This window comes from Phocoena phocoena, chromosome 17 (assembly GCF_963924675.1).
Source record: "Phocoena phocoena chromosome 17, mPhoPho1.1, whole genome shotgun sequence".
Classification (NCBI taxonomy): Eukaryota; Metazoa; Chordata; class Mammalia; order Artiodactyla; family Phocoenidae; genus Phocoena; species Phocoena phocoena.
This window is the reverse complement of record NC_089235.1, coordinates 43,380,758-43,405,289: the sequence shown is the minus strand read 5'-3', so window position 1 is coordinate 43,405,289 and position 24,532 is coordinate 43,380,758. Positions and strand designations below refer to the sequence as shown.

The window sequence follows — 24,532 nt, the reverse complement described above, 5'->3', positions numbered from 1 at the left end:
ACAACCCACAGAATAGGAGAAAATATTTGCAAACAATGTGTCTGATAAAGGATTAATTGCCAAAATATACAAACAGCTCATGCAGCTCAATATCAAAAAACAAAACAAATCAAAACAAAACAAGAAAACAACAACCCAATTAAAAAAATTGGCAGAAGATCTAAATAGACATTTTTCCAAAGAAGACATACAGATGGCCAAAAAACACATGAAAAGATGTTCAACATCACTAATTGTTAGAAAAATGCAAATCAAAAGTACAATGAGGTATCACCTCACACCAATCAGAATGGCCATAATCAAAAAGTCTACAAACAATAAATGCTGGAGAGGGTGTGGTGAAAAGGGAACCCTTCTACACTGTTGGTGGGAATGTAAATTGGTACAGCCACTATGGAAAACAGTATGGAGGTTCCTTTAAAAACTAAAAATAGAGCTACCATATGACCCTGCAATCCCACATCTGTCTGACTCCAAAGTCCTCAATCTTAAAGACGTTCACAAATTTCATCTGTGGCAATGGGAAGGCATGTAGGGGGCAAGCAAGAAAGTAGAGATGCCAGTTCAAATTCTGTTGTAATTGTTCAGGTGAGAGATCATGGTGGCATGACAGCAGAGGAGATGGCCAGAAAAAGGTAGATATAGGCATCTTTAGGAATAAACAAGACTTACTGATGGGTTGACTTGCTGAAGGGTTTTGGCTTGAGCAACTAAGGGAATAATGCTGCCATTTTCTGAAACAAGAGGTTAGAGAAGAAACCCACTGGAGGGCAGGGAGAATCAAGGATCCTGTTTTGGCCTTGTTAGGATTTGATGCCTATTAGCCATGCAGGTGGAGCTTCTGCATATGGATATGCAGAGCTTCTATAAATGCATATGGATCTCAATGGTGAAGGCGGGATGGGAGGTATAAGCATAGAATTAAAAAAAAAAATAGACCCTCTCTATAAGGTATGTGGCCTTGGGCTGCTTAGTTATTTAACTCCTCTCTGCTTTAGTATCCTAATCTACAAAATGAAAATAATATTAGAACGTATTTTATAAGGTTGTTGGGAAAATTAAATACATGAATACATGTCAAGTTCTCGGAACAATGTTTAGTGAGTGCTAGCTATTGACATCATAAACGTCACCCTGATCCTTATATTTTAGCTGAGAAGACAAGTAAATGATCAAAAGATGTTACTGAAACAAGTTCTCACAGCTAGGAAATGTCTGACCTAGAATTTTAACACAGATTGATGTAGGTTTTTTCCACTGAACCCTGGGGGGGCATGTCCCTCCTCCTCCCCTCCCCACGTGCATGTGTAATAAAACTGAATATGGACCAGGGGCAGGGGTGTGGGTAGAAGGGGGAATGGGGAGTTATTGCTTAGTGGATGCAGAGTTTTTGTTTTGCAAGATGAAAAAAGTTCTGGAGGTGGACAGTGGTGATGGTTGCAAAACAATGTGAATGTACTTAATGCCACTGAGCTGTACGCCTAAAAGTGAGACAGGAGGGAAGGGGCACAATGTTTAAAAGAATAACATAGCCTTTCCGGATATGACAAAAACTGGTTAGAACCAGTTAGGCCCAAGATGGCAGAAGGTTTGACTTCCTGCAGACATTGGGCCTCATTATACACTCATTGCAATACATTAGCATGTGCTAAACGACACACCCACAGGTGCCAAGAGAGTTCAGAGGCCAACAGTAAAAGGCCAAAAAGTGGGCGGTGCCCCAATTCCTAGAAACTTCCCCAATTCCTGCCCCTTCCTGAAATAGTTGGAATAATCCTTCCGCTCATTAGCCTATTTAATTACCCAGCCCATAAAAACTAACCACCCCATGTTTCTCGCCTTTTGAAACTGACCGCAGTCTGTCTGTGGAATGTGCATTTCTCTCAATAAATCTACTTCTTACCTATCACTTTGCCTCTTGCTTAATTCCTTCTGCTCTGAGACACAAAGAAACTGAGCTTCATTAAATCCTGAGACCAGGTGTGAGATTCTAATTAAAAGACAGTGGGTTCAAGTCCCATCTGAGGTGCATCTGGGTTCGAGTCCCAATCTAATCTGAGTTGTGTGGCTTCAACATGGTAAATTTTATGTGACACATATTTTACACAATATTAATTAATTCATTCAACTGAATATGGAATCAGTCTGCCTTTAAGACTGCCAGCCTAGGATCTTGGCAGAAGCGGAAAGCCTCACATTTGCTCAGGGCTCTCAGAGCCTCCTGGCCACGGTCTCCCACGTGCAGATCTGGATTCCTCTGCAGGACCCCACCATCCATCCATCTCTGCGTGGATGCTGAAGCAGCCTCCTGTCCTATCCCCTCAGCCCTCTTAGTTCTGTCGGGGCCCAGTGGAGAGGGTGTGATGCTGGCTGCTTCTGTACCTCCTGGGTCCTGCCTCCCAGGAACCTGGGCACATGTTCTTCACTCTGACGCCCCTCCTCATGCTGTAAGTCCTAGCTCAGACGTCATCTCTTTTCTGAAGCCAGAGAGGCGCCTTGCAGTACCCAACATCTCACGGTGTGCGGGCAAACAAGTTCCCCTCGGAAGTTCCGCTTCCAGTACCGGGACACACCCCACCAGCTTCATCAGCGTTCCAGCCAGTGAGCGGCGGGGCCCAGACAGTGCGCAGGCGCGTTTTGCTTAGCTAGCCATAAGGGAGAGACAGCTAAACGAAGGGCTCAGGTTCAGTTTTTGGTTTGTGCTGGAGGATCAGCAGTGAAACAGTGTCAACACCGTTCCTCTGACCAGTAAGTACAAAGCGATCCATCCCAACCGCTGGCACATCCGGTGCTCTCAGCTCTCAAGCCTGGCAATACGGGTGGTGTCAGTGGGTGCTACCGCAGAGGAATGAGGTGCCTGTGCATGGGTCCACGTTGACATTATTCCCCTTGCAGACTGCTTCACGCATTAGTCATTCTCCGATGGGAACGTCTTGGCAGCCCTTCCTGGGTTCTGGAGCTCATTTAGAAACGCGCATCTCAGGGAGGCTGTCCCTTCCAACCTTGACGGTGGCACTGCCTGACCAGCATGTCACAGGTCTCCAGCCTGGGAGGCTTCACTAAGGATGGCCGCACAATGAAACCCCTTTACGAAGGCCTCCAAACCCTCGGTTCAGTCATGCAGCTGCTCAGTTAGGCTCCCCAGGGACCTGCTATTTATCCAGCGTCACTCCCAGTGAGAAGGCCCGAACCCCATAGTTTAGCTGGCCCCCTTCCCCGGCTTCATTTATGATTTGTTAGCACTTACTCCGTGCCAGACACTGTCTTGAGCACTGCAGACAAATATCCCCGCCCTCTGAGCTCCCAATGAGTGGGGTGACAGACATCACCCAATAAATAAAAGTGTCAGATCCCAATAAGAGCTCAGATGGAAAAGTACTGAAGGCTGTGAGACATAAGGCAGAGACACTGGGTGGTAGAAAGGTCTCATTTAAATTGGGGCGAGTGCAGAGAAAGCCTCTCTATGGAAGTAACATCTAGTGGGAGCCCTGGAGCGCAGCTGTTGCCACCTCTTTTCTCTTAAAGGGTAAGACTGCCCCCTGTCATTTCCGCCCCCCCATTCACAGAGGCACAAACACACCCACATACATACACACAGGCACATGGACACACAGACACACACACGAATTCACAGAGACCCACGTGTGCACATAGACAGACATGCACACACATACACATGTGTACTCCCCTCTGTGCTGCGAGGGGCCATGTGAGGTACCTTTTCACCTGATGGCACATGTGACAGTATTGGGGACCGGGGGCACATGGAGAAGTTATAGCCATACCACTCAGCACAGGGCCTGCCAAGGAGCTTGGCTCCCAGCGAAATGATGGATCTCAGCTGAGTTAATTCTGATTCTTGGTACCCCTCCTGGCAATTTTTGCTGAGGCCGGCTCCCCAGTCTTTCTGGACATGTGACATCTGCACATTGCAGTTTCCAGGTGTCAAGCCCATCCCTGAAATCTCAGCACGAATGAGGCCCTGAACATCAGGACTCAGAGCGTCTTGCTAGTCCTAGCTCTGTGACACACATTTACATATTCCCATGGGCGGAGGGAGCACAGGTAAAGGTGAGGGGCGGTGGGATAGTTTGGTTCGACTGGAATTTTAATTTTATCTTCTTAACATGAGAGTGCTTTTTAAAAGATGGGGAGACTACTGAATCATCAGGGAGCTCATGTGTTAAAATTGGCAAATGTATTTAAACGCCTCAACTCTGGGCTCCTAGGTTCCAGGGTAGGGTGAAGGGCAGAGTGGAAGACAGCAGCTTCACCTGCTGTAGAGAAAGAACCCAGAATGACTTCTGGGGTTCCACTGGTTCCCAGCAGCACCTCATTCCAAAAGCAGTCCTCAAATCTCAAACCTGGGAGAGGCATAAGTAAAGCTTACGGGAAAACAATGGGAAAGCCCGGGGACACCCTTGGTTTTGTGCGTTGAGGTTTCCCTCCTCTCCTCCCACGTGTTCCACAAAAAAGAACTGCAGGCTGCAACCCCCTGATGGTGACCTTTGTGATAACTGACCCTGAACGCGGTGGGTTACAATTCAACTGTTCCCAGCAGAGTCGGCCCTGGCAGACCCAGACAATTTGCCAGAAAGATCGATACAAAGCTGACAGATCCGAAGTGACTCATCCCGGCTCTCCTCTTAGGAAATGGTTAGATGGGTGCCTGACTGATAACACCTCAGTTCTTTTCATAGTAGGTCTGAAAATAGCTCAGAAGCCTTTAAATGTCCGGAGATGTAGGTGATGACGAAAAGAGTTTTGAGTGGAGACCTCCTCACCGCCCATGAACCCCAATTCTGTTTCTACCATATTCCCCCCAGTGTGCCTGCCTCACACCATATCCCTGCATGTCAGGGACGACTCTGTGCTAGACACACCCACCAGCGCCTCTGGGAGACCAATATTCTAGGACTCAGGATTGGCCATCCCTGGACAGGCTGGGAGACTGGTCGTCTAACACTCAGGCCCTTCATGCTGTCAACTTTTGTGTCCCTTGTTACAAATCTCTTATGTCTCTATCACCTGCCCCTGGTTGTCCCATTGAAAGGCAGCTCCTTCCTAAATGGGCCCTTTTCTCTGTCTAGAGCCTTAATGGGCCCGTGCAGGCTTTTCACCTCCTCGGCTGTGACCCTTTATATGTATGGTGCTTATTTTGAACATAAGCAAGAGCAGTAGCCAGAGAAGTCCCAGTAGGTCTAAGATACAGGAAGGGGAAAGATGAGCCTGGTAGGGGGTTGCAGAAAAGGATGGATTGGAGGGGGATGGGCATGAGTCTGTTGGAAATTAACAAAGCATGAGTTAACAAGGACTGAAGTGGGGTGGGAGCCTTTAGAATGTATACCAAGGGCCCAATGTGTGAGATCCTGTGAAGAAAGCATTGATAAAACCTGTTGTCCTAGTGGGTATGGGAATGACAGAGGGACAGTGAGAGGACTGAAAGGGGTACCCCTGAGACCCTGAGCTGGTGTTTCTCCATGTGGGCTCTGAAAACCACTTGCATCAAAATCAGCTGGGAGCTTAAGAGTACCGATTCCTGGGGCCCACTCCTAAGAGTCTGATTTTGTAGACGGAGTGATGCCCAGGTATCTACAGCATTAAAAGCTCCCCGGATGATTCCAACGCACAATAGAGTGGCTGTAAAGTCTACACTGCTGAAGGGCTGGGAGCAATTCCAGAGGAGTACTGCCCTCACCTCTAACATCGTGCTTGGCAATTAGTCAGCTGTCAAGAAGTGTTTTGCTATGGTGAGTAAATCAATGGAGAGGGCTCACAGATGACTGAAATCTCAATGTGAGTGGCCCAGGGCACCGAGGGTCCATTGACAGACGTGAAGGAGAAGGCAGGAGGGAGAGGAAGCTCGGGGGTGACGTCATGGAGTTAGACATGGTGACTTCCAAACACGCACAGGTAACGTGCATGGGGGCTGGAAGTCAGGCGAGTTGACACGTGGGTCGTCTGCACACTAGTTGAGGCTACGGCTTACAGGACAGCAATTTGGGGGACAGGCATGATGAAGATCCAGTGGGGAAATGAGAGAGAGAGGCAGAGCCCGGAGAGCCAGCAATGCAGGGTCCAAAAATCAGAGAGGAGGGAGGGCAAAGGACCGAGAGGTTGGTCTATGGAGTCAAAGACTCTGGGGGAGCTGACGAGGGGCCGCGGCTTAGCGATTAGGAAAGCACCTGGCGGTCTTCAAGAGAGGAGTTTGGAAAGAGTGATAGGCACAGAAGCCGAGCACAGAGATAAAATAAGGAAGCGGATGAGGAGGAAAGCTGAGGCCATTAGTAGCATTTACCCTCTGGGGTTTTCTCAGGCGAAAGGAAAGAGATAGGATGCCAGCTATAATAAGCTGGCAGAGAAAGGCAAGGCCTTGGACCTCATCATCCCTGTGGCTGCCCCTTGGACACTGGTCTTCCGCAGGGAGCTTTTCTTTCTTCTGTTTCTCTCTGTGCACTTCCTGGGTAATCTCACCCATGGCCTCAACTTCCATCTCTCAGCTAAGGAGTCCCGTCCCAGGCTTTCCTCTGCCCTCTGCACACCTCCATCTGTGTGTCACCCAGGCAACACGACTCAACCTCGGGATGGACCCAAGTATTCCCTGCCTCTCTTGGTGGCACCGTCATCCACCCATCCGCCCAGAAGCCACCGCAGCCCTCCATCTCTCTTCCCCACATCCAGTGGTTGGCGGAGTCCTGTGGGGTTGACCTCCTTGGCAATCCACTCTGCCCCTTCCTCTCCAGCTCCCTCCCTTCTTAGCTGGCAGTGACCTCAAGTAGGTCTCCTGGCCCCTCCCAAGCCTCCAAGCTGCTGCCAGAATCCCATTCCGACAGGATTAACTGGTCAGGGTGCCCCAACCCAGTGACAAAAGAATGACACCCAGGGTCTTTTGGTGGCTTTGCTGTGGACTGTTTTTACACGACACTGATTCACATGTGTCTCACACATGCTGGCCCGGGGGCGGGTCTCTTCATCTTTGCTGGTGCGGGTCCCTGTGTGTGGAAGTTTCCTCCCTTTCCCTTCCCTCCATCTCTCTGTTCCAGACCCCTACCACCACCTCTGTCTGGCCGACGTCTGGTCCTCTTTCTATTTGTAACCCAGAAGTCCCATCTTCAAGAGGAAATATTTGTGCCTCCTTTCCTTGTGTCCTCAATGCCCTCTTCATGCAAAAGGCTTTTAGTAGTTGTCAGTATCTCTATTCCACCAGACCGTGACCCCCTTTGGTGGGGAGGGGAGGGGAGGTGCCGGGGGGCGGGTGAGAGTTGACTCCAGCTATAGTTACCCCCCAGGAGGCCACCGTTGGGCTCAGAGCATGTCGTGTTGACTGGAAACAAAATGAATTCAATGGAAGGCCTGAAAGAACTGTGTTAAACATGGCTTCTTGTCCCCCTAACTGATGGCTCTCTCCCTTCTTTCTTCTCTGCCTTTTCTTTTATTCACTCTCTCCTTCTGTACCTTCATTTGTTTTTCCTTTTCCCTGGCTTCTTCCTATCCCTTCTTCCTTCTGCAGGACATGCACCAGCTGCTGGGCGCTCCTGCCCTCTTTTCCTCCCCTGTTATATCTCCTTCCTCTCGACCACATCTTTGAGACCTTGTTTGTGCCTACGTTCTTCTGAAAACATCAGCTTGTTACCTTCAGGCAAAGTCATCCGCTTTGGAGAATTTCGCCAGGAGGATGGTGATATTGACAAACTGGGTCACAGAAGGAGGAACACGCTTCCGGTTTTCAGATCTACAGTATTAACTGAATCTAACACCCAGATAAGGGCCTTGGGTAGAAACGTTGGTTAAAAGTTCTCCTAAAAATAAGAGAAAGTAATAACCATTTGAGCTCAGCATTTAAGTCCTTCCTTCAAGGAGATGTTTGTGTTTTCCTTTTAAGATGCAAGGGATCCAGGCCCCCAAAATATCCCTGAACATCCACTTATAGCCCTGCTGGAGAAGACGTGCTGTGGCCCGCGTGGTGGGGCCACCAGGGCTGTGGGGACCGCGAGTGCCCTCTCCCCGTGCTGCACGTCATTCCCCTCCTCAGCCGCCACGAGACGGGCGGCACGTTGTTGCCACGCGCTTCTGAAGGTTACATGGAAGAGAGAACCCACAGATGCCACTGCCCCTCGGTTAGGACCAAGTGTGGGCTGTGGGTACTCCACCTGCCCTTGTCCACTTAGGGGCCCTCGTGGGAATGGGTGAGGGATCTACAGGGCTTCACAGAGGGAGCAAACATAAATGGGCGAAGAGTTAGCCAAATGGAATCAATGGGATTTTCCTCTCTGATGCTTTTTAATAGCAGGAATTTGGATTAGGTGTCACTAGCCTAAAGCCCAAAGGAGACACGCATTGATTATTTTAAACCTCTATTTCCCTGACACAGACACCAGCCCAAGCATGTCTCTGATATCGTTGTCCCTGAAACTGTCATCTGTTGTGGTTTGGCTTTTGAGGAGAGAGATGAAAGCAAATAGAAGGTTGTTGGTGAGCAGCCCCTCTGCTCTGCTTAAAAATAAGTGAAGGCTATTGGGTTCTGCTCAAGGCTACAAGGGGCATGGTGGGGTGGAGGCATGCAGAGGTTCTGTTGCTTTTTTTTTTTGCGGTACGCGGGCCTCTCACTGTTGTGGCCTCTCCCGTTGCGGAGCACAGGCTCCGGACGCGCAGGCTCAGCGGCCATGGCTCACGGGCCCAGCCGCTCCGTGGCATGTGGGATTCCCCCGGACCGGGGCACGAACCCGTGTCCCCTGCATCGGCAGGCGGACTCTCAACCACTGAGCCACCAGGGAAGCCCAAGGCTGGGCTTTTTGAGCCTTTGTTGGGAAGGAAGAGCTGTTAGTTATTCTTTGCAGGCACAGAGAGTTGGGAGCCCTTTTTTCACCAGGACCTAGAGCCACCAGCTTGCTCTGTAGAAGGGATGGTCATGAATTCTTGGAGCCCCCATGAAACAGACGCCCCTGTCAGGGTTTGCCCCGCCCACACAGTCTGGTTGAGCACCACATGCGCCTGCTGGTGCCAACCCCACCCCGCCTGGTTGCCCGGCTCCATGCTGCTACAGTGCCTCCGTGGCAGCAAGTTGGGTCCTGGGTAACCTGAGTGTTCTGGCTGGTTTGGTGTGACTATTGCTGGGGGAACTGGCCCTTAGCACCTACTTAACCCAGTAGCGACATTGACTACGAGCCATTCCGAAGGCCACATGAATCTTAGGAAGGTCACTGGGCTAACTGGGGTCTGCTCCCAGTTTTGCCTTCAACTCTGTGATCTTAGGTGCCTCGCTTGGCTTCTCTGAGCCTCACATCCCCTTGCTGCAAAATGAGAAGGTCGGATGAGATCATCCTTAAAGCCCTGACCAGTTCTTCATCTCGATGTAAAAACAGAACCTCTGGGCTTCCCTGGTGGCGCAGTGGTTGAGAGTCCGCCTGCCGATGCAGGGGACACGGGTTCGTGCCCCGGTCTGGGAAGATCCCACATGCCACGGAGCGGCTGGGCCCGTGAGCCACGGCTGCTGAGCCTGTGCGTCCAGAGCCTGTGCTCCGCAACGGGAGAGGCCACGGCAGTGAGAGGACCGCGTACCGCAAAAAAAAAAAAAAAAAAGGCCCAGCCTTTCTCATGAAATCTGGTCCCCAATGTCGAACGCCATTGTTGTGTTTGCCACTCCACATGTAACTGAAGTGCCCTAAGGGAGTGTCAATAATTGTGTTCTATTTAATCTGCATTCTCCTTGAGGCTGGAGTCCTGAGTGTGTCAGTGTTCTTCCTCATTGCTGAGTCAAGGCGCGGAGGGTAAAGTGCAGCCATCACACAGAACGGTTCTGCGGGGCTGCATCAATGCCCACAGAGTAGAGTGTTAACGAGTGTTAAAACGGACAGCGCAAATACAGCGTTCTCAATTTTTAAAATTACAGCTCTGTAACAAGTCATGCTGTTAAAACATACAAGAAATACCAGTTAAGCCTTCAAGTAGATAGCACACAGCCTGTACAGATCACTGCTATTCCCAAAGTGCGTAACAGGTCATTTTCTTTGAAACGAGGCAACAATTAGCAGGTAGTTCCATTATTTGAATACTAAGCCAAGTAGAAATAACAAATCCAAGGATTAAATACCAATTACTACCTTAGGAGCTACAAATCAGCCTGGCATTATAACATGCCCCTCCTCAGCAGCAAACCCAGGAAATGCAGAGGGTTGGCAGAAAACACCAAACTATAACCAGTGTGCATCTGTGCAGAAAGGACACAGTGTCACTTCCCAGCCAGCGCTTTCAAAATGCTCATCACATATATTTCCAGAAAAGCCCGGCCCATGTATTTGTCCCAAAGACATTGAAAAGAACAACCTTCAAATGTTGGGAGTGAAGCTGCTCTCAAGCCCACCGCTGGACATAGGTGATTTGAAGCTTTTACTGGGTCCCCCTAAAGGAGGTTTACAGGTCAGTCTGACAGCCTGGTGGCAAAAGATGTCACCCCACAATTATGTTCTTAACTCCAGAAACAGAGCAGAAAATTCACCTGACCCCACTCCCCCCTTCCCCGCACCGATTAGCTTCAGGGACCAGAAGAAACTGCTCCATAAGACGTTATCTTAACAAGGTCAATCAAAGCCCAGCTGAGAGCACTTGTGAACTGCGTACCTTGGTCGTACTTTGTGGGAGAGGAGTGTTCTTCCTCCCTGGATCACAGTTCTGTCTCCATCCTCTGTGGGAATTAACTCCAGCGTTCAAGCCAGCTGGGTTGTTCTCTCTCCCTCTTAACTGAAACCGCTGCTTGGAGTCCTTAACGCTATTAGGACATTCTCATGCTCGGAAGTAACTGAAATTCCAGGATGGGCAAAATAATATTTTATAAGAGTATATATATGTACAAAAGATATTAAAAAGACAGTCTCTAAAGTACTTTGGGATTCCCCCAATGAAAGGCACCAGAGAAACGCAAGTCATCACCAAAATGAAAAGTCAGGTTTTCCAGTTTTCACATCTGCAAAAAGTAACCACTAGAGGTATCTCTGTTTTGGTGGTAAAAACCTGCCTGTTTAAAAAGAATACTCATGAGAGTGACTGAGTTATTCAGCCTCCTTCCTTGTTCCCACTTTTCACAAGCTTTATGGTCAGTGACCATGGATACCACACTCAGTGACCCAATACCATCAGCCTTGGCAAACTGAACGGTCCTCACGAGTTTGTACCGTCACCTGCCTCAGTGCAGCTGGAGATTATTTCGTAAATTCTCTGCCTTCCAGTGCTGGAAACGTCAGCCAAAGCCAAGTGCTCCATGTGCAAATTCTGAGAAATAACCCTGCCCTTCTGACTTGGTGGTTGGTTGCCCCTAAGTCATCTCACCTTTCCTGATGCTTCTGAGAAACAAATGTAGACGGTAGACCAGGTAGCACTAGGACGTGGCTGCCTCCCTGCCCACCATAAGGCTCCAGTCTGATGGAAAGATTTGAACTGGGGACCTAAAGGCATAAGTGACTAGTGCAAATGGCCTGCTCTGTAGTAGCCACGGCAACTACAAGTACACAAAGCCTCTGACAAGATCCTCACCACATCCCCAAGAAGTATGTACTACCTTCAACCAACTAAGACACAAAGTGGACCTTTTTAAGGAAGATCCAAGACATAGATAAAAAGCCTGCCTAACTCCACATGTAGACCCCTGGATTCTGCAGCCTTTCCAAAGACTGAACAACAACGGAAGCCAACTGGAAAACCACCTGATTACCTAGAATATAACAGAGAACTACCTTACTAAGGGGTCCAGGTTAACCCTTCAAAATGCTATGTGCTGGTTAACTGAAGAAGAAGAGAGAGGGCATTCTGGAGAAGGAAAGAGTTCTCAACCTTAACACAAGTTTAGAAGTTGAAAGGTCTTTTAAATAGCATCAAGCTCTTCAAGAAGTCTACAATTATTTATGACATTTTATTAAGTAACAATGTTTTTTTGTTTTACAACTCCTTCCTTTCTCCTGGCCTCCACCAACCCTCCCCCAAGAAAAGGCAGCTGAAATGGAAATAAGAGCTATAATATTTCCATCCTGGATAAGCCATTTGTCTATATTTTGAGTACACACTTCCACACCACCAGGTTTCCATGTCATACCAGGAACTCTGGGGCAGTTAGAGCATCATATGTAACATACTATATCATAGAAGCAAAATTATCTAAGTAAATTCTGCTTGGAAATAAAAGGGTTCTCATTTTATAAGCTTTCAGAGCAGGCAACAAAATTTTCTAAGCTACTGCCCTTGATAGCAACCCAACAATGTTTGCCTCAGACAATACAACAGTAAACTTTTTAGTTGATAAAGACAATACAATCTTATTTCTAAACATCTTTAAAAGGAAACATTTCAAAAACATGCTAATATCTAAGACACAGCAAAGTTTATTCAAATGACCTAGACCAGGAACCTCAGCAAGAAATAAATGTCTCTACGACCACCCTAGAAAAGACGGAGGGCTGACTTTGAAAGGTCTTCAAGCATCCTGTGATTTGGCCTATGTTTAGCTGAAGCCCCTGTCCCTAATGCATCTGTCCTCGGTAAAGATTTCAATCTTCGCTACGTGATTAACAAAATAACATTCTCTAAAGAGCAACATTTAAGAGATGAACGTCAGTGTACATCATTCTAAGAGTGAGCAGGGTACCCATGCAAGCCACAGGGCTACAGAGTTACAAAAACAACTCACAGACTTGCATCAGTCATGTGTACTTAACTTCACATTCCCTTTGTTTTGGTATTAAAACTAAATGAAAGCATTGGATAAAGAATTGAGATTTTGTTTCTACATGACTGTGAGCAAAAGCTCATCATAGCCTTGCTGACCCCACAGATGTGTTTCCACTGGACATATTTGTGGGGGCTTTTTGGTACAGAACTCACACGACAACCTCAGAAACGGGAGCACAAACAACTGAGACAGTACTGGGCCACAAGCGCTACAATAGAGAACACAATGAACAGAGAAATTAGGTACTCATCCGGCAGAAAGGTGAACATTTTATGCCCGCGATGCAAAGACCAGTGAGTGTCATTTCACTGAAAGGTGCAAAGGCATGGTGTCAGACACACCACCCTCTAAAAATGATCCTAAATACTGTAAAAGCAACCTGGGGTGCATATCCCATGCATCTCTCCCCTTTGGGGCTGGGCATACTCCTTACACCATAACCCTGGACTGTGCCTGGACTGTGCCAGAGGCACAAGAAACAGCTCAGCAATGTGGGTCTGAGGAGGTCAAGCCCTCGCAGCTAATGCAGGGAATCATTTAAACTTAGTTCGCTTGGCGAGCTCCTGCTCATGCTTGTCAGGCTCGCCATGAGGGATTTAACTTTATGGGCGTAGTAGTCCCTTAAGTTGACGGAAGGGACCTCCTTCATTCCATCCCCAAAGTCACAGCTGCGCATGGCGCTCTCGAGTTGCTTTTGGCGCCGATAAAAGTGGGAGAACTTATTGAAGATCAAGGTGATGGGCAGTACCACCACTAGGATACCCGCCAAGATGCAGGCAGAGGCGGTCAGCTTCCCTGCCGTGGTCCCTGGGACCACATCCCCATACCCTACAGTGGTCATACTGACGGTGGCCCACCACCAGCAAGCGGGGATGGTGGCCAGGCCCTCATTCTCCTCCTTTTCGATAGTGTAGGCCACTACGGAGAAGATGGAAATCCCCACAGAGAGGTAGAGCAAAAGCAGCCCCACTTCTTTGTAGCTGTATTTAAGTGTGGCCCCCAGGGAGCGGAGGCCAGTGGAGTGTCTGGCCAGCTTTAAGATGCGGAAAATCCGCATCAGCCTGAGGACCTGGGCCACCCTGCCCAGGTTAGCCAAGGTAGGTGTGCTCTCCACAACCAGGTTTACCACCAGAGTGATGTAAAAGGGGACGATGGACATGAGGTCGATCAGGTTTAGGGCATTCTTGAAAAACTTGAGGAAGTCAGGGGCCACAGCAAACCTGGCCATCAACTCAAACGTGAACCAGGCGATGCCAAAGTGCTCCACGATTTCGAACCTGGGGTCCTCACCAGGTTTGCCCTGGCTGTCAGGGATTTGGAAGTCCGGCAGGCTATTGAGACACATGGTGATGATGGACCCCAACACCACGAGGATGGACAGGACGCTGAAGACCCTGCTCAGGACCGAGTAGCCGGGGTTGTCCAGCGCCAGCCACAGCTGTCTGCGGAAGTTGCCCAGGGGCTGCCCATCGAACTTGGATGCATCGTTGTAGAAGGCCAGGATCTCATCGAAGGAGGACGTGGTGCTCTCCTGGTCGCTCTGCTCGTCCCACTTCTCCTGTTCGGGCTCCACTTTGCGGCCGTGGTAGCTGTAGCTGCAGCAGGAGTCGATGAAGAACTCGTTGATGCCCCAGTACTCTATCTCCTGGCTGAAGGAGAAGACGCACAGCTCCGCCATGACGTGGAGCTTGCCGGTGTGGTAGAAATGTAGCACGTAGGGGAAGAGCTCGGGGTTGCGGTCAAAGTAGAACTCACGCTGGACGTCGTCATAGTCGTCGCAGAGCTCCAGAATGGCCTCGCGCGAGTGGCAGAGCAGCAGGCGGCCCAGGCGCGTCTCGGGGAAGCGCAGCAGCGTGTGCGAGCGCAGCCGCTTCTTAAAGCCGCCTACGTTGATGCGGATCTCTCCATCCTCGACGTTGGCCTCCGACAGGTCCCACAGGCTCTGGCCAGTCATACTGGAGACGCCCAGCCGCCCGCGCCGCGCGGGGGCGCTACACCTGGAAGCCGAAGGAATCGTGTCGGGTGAGCGCCGGGCGCTCAGGGCTCGGGCACCTCTTTCTATTTCCCCATCCGTCCCTGGCGAACCCAGTCCTCTCCAGCAGGTCTCTGGGTGCTGAAGGACACTGGGATGGGGAGCCGGTTCTATGGGTTTTGGCCCCCTCCCAAGGAAAGGCTTGGAGTGGGGGCTATGTTTCCACTAGCATGGCCGCGTTTCCACGCCCACCCTGGGGGTTCTGTCGGTCCCTTTACGCTGGCGGAGGTCGCACCCCAGCGGCTCTGAGAGCCCAGGGAGCTGCGAGCTGACCTTGCTCGTGGGCGGGTCGAGGAGACGCCCCCGCCCGCTCGCCGCAGACAGGCGGGACCAGAGCTGAGATGCGCACCGGCCGGGCTGGGCCGAGATGGGGGGCGCGTAGCCTTGGGAGGGGGCGGGGAAATTCACCTCTCGAGTCATTAACCCCGGGTGGGCTAAGTGGGCTGGCCTGGCGTCCCCTGCGTCCAGCCCCCGCGACTGGAACCCCCTCGCCCCCCGCCCCGGGCTTCCCCGCCCGCCTGGCGCCGTGCCCTGGAGCCGCGTGCGCCGCGCGCGCCGCGCCTTACCCCGCGGAGCTATCCGGGCTCGCCCTGCGCGTTCTGGAAGCGCTTACCTGCGAGCACTGGGGCCCGCGGCCGAGGCCGGCGGGAAACTTCCCCGACCTGCCGGCGAGCATCGCTGTGGCCGCAGCTGCCGGCTGGCTGTGCGTGTGCGCGCGGGTGCGAGTGTGTGTGCGCCCGGCGGGAGGGCGGGCGGGGTCCGCCGAGCGTCTCCTGTCTCCGGCCGGGGATGCCGCCGCCGTCCGCAGTTGCAGGAGGCTCACAGGTGGCTGCGTGGCCCCGATGCTCGCAGAGCCCTCCTCTCTCTTTCCGCGCGCCCCTCAGCACCGAAGAGAGACAACAACGCGCGCCACAGCGGGGGCCGGAGCGGGAGATGAGCCGGTGCGCCTCGGCGCGGGCCCTGCTCTGGGGCACGGCGCGGTGGTGCTGAACGGACAGCTCCGCGCTTCCCAGCTCCCTGCGAGGCCGCCGCCCGGACTCCGGAGATGCTGCCGCCTCGGCTTCTCTGCTCTCCTCCCGCGCGTCGCGGCGACCCCTTCGGGCCCCCGGCTCGACGCAGAGCCAACACCTTTCCCAACCCCTCGCCTATCCCCTGGTGACAGCTGTTATTGCCACAGGGCGCAGGCAGGGGACTGCCTACGGTGACCTTTCCCCGCTTGGGTCTCGGGCGGAGCCGAGCTGGGGAATGAGGGATGGCTTGAGTCCGGGGAAGAGCAGGACGGGAGGAACTCCAGGTTTCCCCTTTTAGGCACCTGCTGAAAAGTTTCCTGAAGCTTCGGGGGAAAGAGGGTGGTGGGGAAAGGCATCTGGAGGGGTGAAGACGGAGCCGGGAAACCCAAGGTCGAGCTCAGCTTAGCTTGCTGGGGGCGGGAGCGCAAGCCCCACCGGCGTGGGAGGGAGTCACGGAGTTCTGTTTGGGAGCTCTGTGTGGGCACTGCGCGTGTACAGGCCGGTGTGGTGTGCCAGAGTTGGAGGATTGTAGGGAGGTGTGTGTGTGGTCTGAGGAAAATAAGACTTTTCAGTGTCTGTGCAGCGCTGATAAAAATTGGACCTCTGAGCGGTGGGAGGATGTGTACAGCGTGTCAGAACAGGGAAACCTAGGGCATGTCAGCGTGGTGTGTGCACACAGTGGCAGACTGTGAGCTGTGTCTACAGTGTGCCGTGTACAGTGTAGTATTCAGTGCGACTGTGACAGGTCTGTGTGCGTAATGAAATGAGAACTTTGTGTATGCGGACACAGTGGGGACTTGGAGTGTGGGTCCAGCGTAGATATGCTCAGTACCAGTGTCCCCATTCCCCAGGAGACTTGTGGCCCAGATTCGAGCTCTTGGTCTCCAAGGATTGTTCCCTAAAGCACTACCAGCTGGGCTGGAACTGAGAAATGGACCCACAGTCGCCGGGAAGCCCCCTCCCCTTGGTCTCAGCCCTTTCTCATGGTCCCCGTTTGCCAAGATCGGAGCAGGACGTGAGCTTAGCAGGGAGCTCACGGGCTACAGGTCTTGGACAGAAGTCCCAGGAAAGCCCTTGTGGCTCTGGACTCCCAGGGCAGCCATCTCAGCCACGGTGGGCAGCATGTCTTTTACTTATGATGCCCTGACAATGTCATCCCCACTAGATGGGTGCTCTGCACAGCTTGCATGCTTTGGGGCTCCTCAGAGGACCTGGTGAGGACCCTTGACCTCGCTTCATGTGGAGTGTCCTGGAACCAAGCCTGGCTTCACACAGAGGAGACCTGTGCCAGCCACCTGCCTCTGGGTGGGGGGGGCGGGCGGTGTGCCAGCATGCTGCCTGCGGAGGGGGCTCCACACCCATGTCCCTGCAGCCCCCTGCAAGTGCGGGGAGTCCAGGGAGGCAGGCCACGTGGGAGGGAGAATAGGGTGGAGATGGCCACATGAGCTTCCTTTCTCTTTTGTCTGATGCTTTTAGAGAGGGAGGGGTGTGTGTGTGAGAGAGAGGGGAAGAGAGAGAGACAGAAGGAGACAGAGACAGAGAGGCAGAGACAGACAGAGACAGGCACACACACACAGAGATAGAGGAAGAGGGAGAATCTGGTATTTGCTGTCTTCATCTCCACCTCTGTTTCTTTCGGGGTCTGTGTTTGGAGCACACGGCCCTCACCCCTGTCTAGGTCCGCTGGACCTATCATTGAAGTCTGGGGCCCTCTCTACCCTTTGCCCCCATCCCCTCACTGTGCCCTGCCTGGTCTCTGGCCACCCCGAAGCTCACAGCCCCACTTCTGCGTCGCCACCACATGTCTATGTGGCTTCTGCTGTGTGGCCACCGTCCCCAGCCACTCCCGTCGCCTTGACCTCGCTCCTGACTCTTCTCCTAGTTGAGCTTAACGCATAAATCACCTTTTCCTGCCACATTTGGAGGGTCCCTTTTCCCCAGAAACACTTGGGTTTGATAACTAGGAGGTTTTCCTCCCTCCCCTGCTCTATCTATCTGCCCGCCTCCTTCTGTTCCTGTCGGTTTTGTTCTAGCTCGTTCCCTCTTCCTTTGTGGTTGTGGGAGATTTCGTCCCTGGAGGGGGCCCCCGCCCTCCCCCCTGCTGCTCGCCTTCCGTTTCTCTTTGTTTCTTCCACACCCACGGCCACCCACCTGCCCGCAGACACCAGGGCTCTGCCGGGCCCCTGGAGCGCTCACTGTCTAGAGGCGCTGCTCCATTCGCCTCTCAGCTCTGCCCCTGCTCTGGCCAGCCCCCCTCTCCCCCCTCCTTACCATTCCCCCTCCCTCCCTCCCTCTCCTTCTCTCCCTGGTCCCCTTCGGCAGCTGACTGAGACATGCCGCAGCCACTCATGGGCCCAGGGTCCGTACCTGCCCTTTATCAGCTTTTCCCCCCAGGGTCAAGGACAAGGCCCCACGCCCACCTTTCCTTGAACAACAATGTGCACTTGGAGCCACAAGGAGAAGCCTGGGTCTGGGGCACATCAGTTATTTCTCAGAAAGGCTGAGGCAGGAGCTCTGGGATCTGACAGATGCCTTTGCAGAGGGTTAAGTGTATGTGACAGGCAGAGCCACCGGTTTATTTCCCAGTCACTGCGCTGAAGAGAAATGGAGCCGTCTCCCTCCTTCTGTGCCTGGGAAGCTGGCTGTGTTTTTGGTTTATTTAGAAGCCTGAGCCCTGATCTTAAAATACAGCCGCCTGTTCCAGGCACAGTCAAGGCCTGCCCCTGGGCTGGCCTGTCAGGGAGATCCTGATGCGGCGGAGGGGGTGGGGGGAAGGCACCCCGGGGAAGGAGAAAAAGGGGCCCCAGGCAGCTGCCCAGATCCCTGCACCTTGGTGATTATTGTCTCTGCCTCTGCCAGCACTGATCTCTCAGTTGAGCCCACACATCTCAGTCGGCTTGTTCCTCTGACAGGCGAGGGGGCTGCACTGACGGCTTGGCTGAGGGTGCTGGGCTGCCTGACCTACATTCCCCCCGCGGAGGAGCTGAGTGTTCATCCTCTCCCGCGGGAGAACAGGGGTGCCCCCGCCACCTCCGCCGGAATGGACTGATCGCGGGCATCCATCCGGCTTCCCACCAGCCACCCTCCCCATCACAGCCAGAATGTCTCTTAAAAACACAAATTAGGTCATTCCATTCCCTCCGGAAATCCTTCCAGGGGCTTCCCGTGGAACTGAGCATGAAAGGCATGCCGTCCCATAGTTCCAAAATCCCCCATGATGCACCTCTGCCTGGCAGACTTCAGCCCATTGGTCTCTTCTCCAACAATTATGCTCCAGCCCTGTGCCCCTTTGCTCCCTCCACAGGGCCTTTGCACCTACTGTTTTCTCCGCTTGTCATGGCAGCTTCCCAGGGCAGGCTCCTTCTTGTCACTCAGGTCTCGATTTAAATGTCACCTCCTTAGAGAGGCCCGACTACCCAATCTAAACTGGATCCCTCAGTCAGTTTCTAGCATTTTCCCCACAACACTTATATTAAGTGGTTACTGAATACATGATTGAATGATGAGTGAGTGAGCCTTCATCTTCTGTCTTACATTATTCTGTGACAGCCAGAGTCTTGGCCCCCGCCTTCTTCCTCTGGGCGGATCAAGAAGGCAGTTGGGGCTTCCCTGGTGGCGCAGTGGTTGAGAGTCCGCCTGCCGATGCAGGGGACACGGGTTCGTGCCCCGGTCCGGGAAGATCCCACATGCCGCGGAGCGGCTGGGCCCGTGAGCCATGGCTGCTAAGCCTGCGCGTCCGGAGCCTGTGCTCCGCAACGGGAGAGGCCACAATGGTGAGAGGCCCACGTACGGCAAAAAAAAAAAAAAAAAAAAAAAGAAGGCAGTTGGAGGGGAAAGAATTGCTGTGCCTGGGGCTGCAGCCTGGATCCCCCAGGCTCTAGGGCACTCTCCCAGGCAATTGATTAGCCTAAGGGATCTCATTCCTGGCTGCACATAGGAATCCCTTGAGATTTTAAAATAACCGATGCCCCTGGATGCCTTGGACCTCAACCCAGACCAATTAAATCAGAATCTCTGATGCAGGGCCCGTGGAATCAGTGTTTTCTTTAAGCCCCCTAAGCCATCAGAGTATGGAGCCTGGAGCCGAGATTGAGAGGCTGAGCAGCCCTGCTTTAGGGGCCTTGGCACAGAGCTGGGCCCAAGTGGAGCCCAGGGGTCAGCGCCAAGGGCAAGGGCTGTGTCTTAGCTCAGTTAACACCCACCCCTGCCCTGCCTCTAGGGCCGGTGCCTGCCCAAGCGGGGTCACCATAAAGGCTAGGTGCCTTTTTCACCACCTCCCCTCAGTCCCCGGCTCCTGCAGGTCTGCCTGAGACACTGCCTCTCAGAATCATTTACCTTGGTTCCTTCCCTGCCTTGGATTTAGGGTGAAAGAGCACAGAGAAGCTGCTGGGGGCAGAGGCAGAGCGGAAGAGAAGAGGGAAGCAGGCAGGGAGACCTGAGCTGGGCAAGTGGGACTGAGGCTTGGGAAGGAGAGTTGTGGGGAGGGGAGGACCGGGGTGGGGGAGGGGCGGGATTGAGAGAAAAGTAAGGGTTTTAAGAAGTTTTGCCCTATTATGAGTGCAACTCCTCACTAAGTGTTTTCTCGAGAGGACACAGTAAGTATGTGTATAGTTTTTGCATTGTTTCTGAATGCAGACTGAATTTATTACATGTGAGTCCTTGCCTAGGCTGTTTGGCTTTATCCCCAGAGGCCACCCTCCTCTCCTCCTACAGCCCCCCATTCCTAGGTGCCCCTGGAGGTCGATAAGGGAGAGAACATTGTTTCTCTGAGTTCCTTATTACAAAGGGGACCAGATGCCCCAGAGCTGACCTACATAGGGGACTTTGAGGTCCCACATCTTGTACCTTCTCCTCCAAAACCCATCTCCTTGGGAGGCTCTCCCAAGGTATACCCAAGTGGTGTAATGGGTATTGCTCCATTGAGGCCCTTCAGTGAATTCCCCAGAACATCCTGGGGCAAGGCTAGAAAAAAATTAAGATAAACTTGATTAAATTTCGAATTAAGGTCGCCACAAGGGAAATTAACAAGAGGACAGCTTGGCTCCCAGTCTCACTCTTGACCACCTCTGGGGTCTGACTGTCTTTCCTCTCTACCCCAGGCCCTCCTCAAAGCACACAGTGTGGAGTCTGAGCCCCAGCGGCCCAGGAACTCCCTCTCCATCTGCCTCCGGCATGTCACTTATGCTGTCCCTCTTCTCCTGACCCTTCTTTGGGTGACCGACAGCCTGGACTGAAGCCCCCAGCCCCTCCCACTGGCCCTACTCTCTGGGCCCAAGGGGGATACCAGATCAGGAGGGTTTACCTCAAGGCCCTCACCTGTGGCCGAAGAAGATGAAGATAGTGGTGAAACGAAGCTGAGAGCGATGATGGTGAGGGTAGCAGTAGAGGGAGGCCTGGCACATAACAAGTGCTTAAAATGTCAACCATGACTAGTACCAATTACTGAGTGCTTATGATGTGATCGGCCCTGTGCTAAGCTCTCTGCTTGCCTCCTGCCCTCACTTGGGTACCATTATTAACCGTATTTTACTGATGCCCATGAAGTGAGATGCCTAGACTCAAACATGTCTCTCTGGTTCCAGAGTCTGGCCTCTTGATGATCTCAAGTGCAAGATTAATTAGGGTAGGCGAATTGCTGTAAACTACAACCCCCAATCCCGGTAGCTTAACCTAATAAAAGTATCATTTCTCACTCATATTACAGTTCAATGCGGGGTCTCCACCTGCTGATTCCAGAAACCAAGCTCCTTCCATCTTGAGCTCTGTCAGTTTCTAAGAGCCTTGGAATCCTTCCCTGGGATCCTCTACATCAAGATGAGAGATGAGGGAAGAGAGCGTGGAGGATGGCATGAGACGTTTCCAAGGCCAGGTCTGGAAGGGGCAGACTTCTCTCCTGCCCACAATCCTTTGGCCAGAACTCAGTCATTGGCCCCATGTAACCAGGAGAGGCGGAGGAAGTTGCAGGGAGAAGAGAATTTGGGGGCATCAGCCTTCCCTGTTGCCTGTGGGAAAGTAGATGCTGGTGGACATCTGCATCCATTTCTCCCAAGGTGGGAGGAGAGAGCACTGGAGAGTCTCCACTCGCTGCTCACCACGGGGTAGCTGAAGGTATCCCCAGCTGGAAGGGCTTCAGGACACAGGCCCAGGGGAGTCCTGAGCTGGAACTGAGGGATGATCTCTCAGCGTCAGATAAGACTTTGTTTCCCTTTTCTCAGAATGACGTTTTCAGCCCTGAACCACCCCACAGGTCTGAAGAAGGGTCAGGCCCAGCTCTTGGTTACAAGCAGCAGAGAATTAGGCAGGAGAAGCAGGGAATAAAGGCTATTAGGTAGGTCAAGACTCTCTAGGCCAGAAACCCAACTTGGAAGCTGCAGAGGCTGAAAGCCCACTCCTTTCCTCCTCCTTTGATCTCTACTCCTTCCCTAGGCTGGGAACTTGGGGGAAATCTCTCAGGGAAAGATTCCCTTTCTGCCCTGGCCTGCTTGTCCTTTACCATGGCCAGCCGTCTACCATCGGACACATTCCCACCTCCCCATAGCTCCCCACAGCTCAGAGGTACTCATAGCTGCAGCCCACAGGCCTTCACTCTTCTGTGAAAGTGACACCCACCCAACTACCCATCCCTTGCCCATTGATGGATCCATCCTTCCACCCACTTACCCATCCCTCTGTGGGCTCCTGTTTCCATGGTTACCCCAGGGCCTGAGTCTGCTCTGGGTTTGCTGAAAGATTCTTCACTCTAGGCTGTTCCCACATCTTTACTGCGGGACTCAAACCCTGGATACCTAATGGGGTCCCATCCTTCTTACAGTTCTCCCCTCCTGCAGATCACACATTCCTTACACATTGGTCCACCAAGGCAATCAGCTTCCTGGATTTAAAATAAAAATTTAAAACTCTCCAGTATTTGAACAGGGAAGTGCTCTGGAAGTACAGTGTCCGGGAGGCTGCCACAGGCAACCAAGTGGGAGTTCCCAGAGGTAGGTAGAGCCCCCTTATAATAATAACAGAAGCTAACATTTACTGGTCATTTACTATAAGCCAGGCACTCTTCTAAGGGTTTCACATCTATGAACTAGGTTAATCCTCATAGTGACCCTTTGGGGTACGTATTATGATTTTATGAAGATGAACAGGCACAAAATGGTGAAGTAAACCTGTTCAGAGTTACAGAGCCACCAGTGACAGAGATGGGATTCAAAGCAAGACAGTCTGACTCTAGAGGTTTGTTCTTAGACACCTCATTCATGGCCTCTCTACAGCCATTCCTCCCCACCCCAAGGATTCTGGAAGTTTCCCTGATTCATTTTTTCGAGACAGGAAGTAGGATTCCGAACGCCCCCTCCACTGCTCAGCTCAGCCCTAGGGGTGACAAACGCCCACAAGGGACCCACTTGGTGTCAGCTTTCGGTTGCTCAGAGGCCTGGGGTCGGGGGCACAGCTTTTCTTCGGAGGAGTTCCCCAGCCCTACCCAACTTGAGCTGGTCTGTCTGTGGCCTCTTGAGGTTGCCTCAGGTTAGAACCAAGCAGCAGCTCGTCCTCAGAGACCTTCAGGAGGGTGGGAAGAAGCAATCCCATCAGAGAAACCCAGCTGAGGGAAGACACAAGATGTTCCCCACAAGCGACAGAAAACCAATTCACACCCTTCCCCGCAGCCAAAAAATTAAGCTAATTTTTCATTTCTTTGCTTACGTGTGACTCAACTAAACATAGGCCTCTAGGAATGCAAACAATGACTAGATTTTCTTAATTTAGGGCAGCTTTAATTAAACCTTGCTAAAATGACAGAGGCTCCGGGTATTTTTATCACGGTAGGAAGCTATGTGATTTGGGACTAGGAGATGTGGGGAACACGATGCTAGAAATGCCTCCTACCCTGGCCATCTCCCACCCCGGACTGGCCTCCCAGGCCTGCCCCGGCAGCATGTCTCCTGAGAAAAGCTCAATCCTCCTGAGATTCTTGTTTCCTTTGCTCTTGTTTTTATTAAAGGAAATGCATTTCCTTACACTGCACTCATTCTAACTAACTGGAGTTGGGAAATCCAAATGACTTAGCAAAAAAAAAAGTTTAAATTACAGGATTGTTTTTGGAAAAAAATTTGGACTTACCAGAAGTTCATAGCAGAAATATTAAGAAACCGAAATTAAAAGTTTCAAAGATAGAGTTCTCTAGTACCTACTGCTCACTATATCCAATTCTCCTGTCCTTCTGGGCATACGGAAGGGTGTTTTTCCTTCCCCACACTCTCCAAGTTTGGAGGAACCGTGTGACTTGTTCTGGCCAACGTACTCTGGAGGTGACGTGTCATATGTGGGCCAGAGCATTTAACCGCTCTGCCACTGTTAGAGGCTACAGCATTCTCTTCCCCTGCTGTGGAAGTATATATTGAGATGACGGTGCCACAAGATCAAAGCAGCCTGGATCCCTGAGCTACCCCATGGAGCACAGCCACCCTGGAGTCTCCTGGATCTGAAGCAGACTTTGTATGTTTGAGAGATGATACATTTTGGTTGGGTAATATCACTGAGGTTTGAGGGGAGTTGGTTGTTTCTTACAAGCAGAGTCTATCCTATCTTGATTACTACAAGAAATAATGCTTTCCTAATAATCATTGTACAATAACACCATATTATTTTAATTATTTCCTATTAGATTATTTTAGAATTTCCAAAATCATCTGTCTTGTTTAGTCTGGAATGGGATGAAGTTTACAATTTTGGGAGAACATATTTAACTTATTTAAGCAAAATTGATGTGTCAGCAGGAAGGTTTTT

General features: G+C 51.7%; 1 protein-coding gene across 1 annotated transcript; it reads right to left on the bottom strand.

Annotated features, from left to right (window-relative positions):
• Positions 1–13,235: 13,235 nt before the first annotated feature.
• Positions 13,236–14,669, bottom strand: KCNS2 (potassium voltage-gated channel modifier subfamily S member 2). The gene has a single exon (XM_065895713.1). The coding sequence runs from the start codon at positions 14,667–14,669 to the stop codon at positions 13,236–13,238; it is 1,434 nt and encodes a 477-aa protein (XP_065751785.1).
• Positions 14,670–24,532: the final 9,863 nt, after the last annotated feature.

Excerpts from the sequence above, each read along its gene's own strand:
- KCNS2 (XM_065895713.1), bottom strand. The coding sequence starts at position 14,669 with ATGACTGGCCAGAGCCTGTGGGACCTGTCGGAGGCCAACGTCGAGGAT.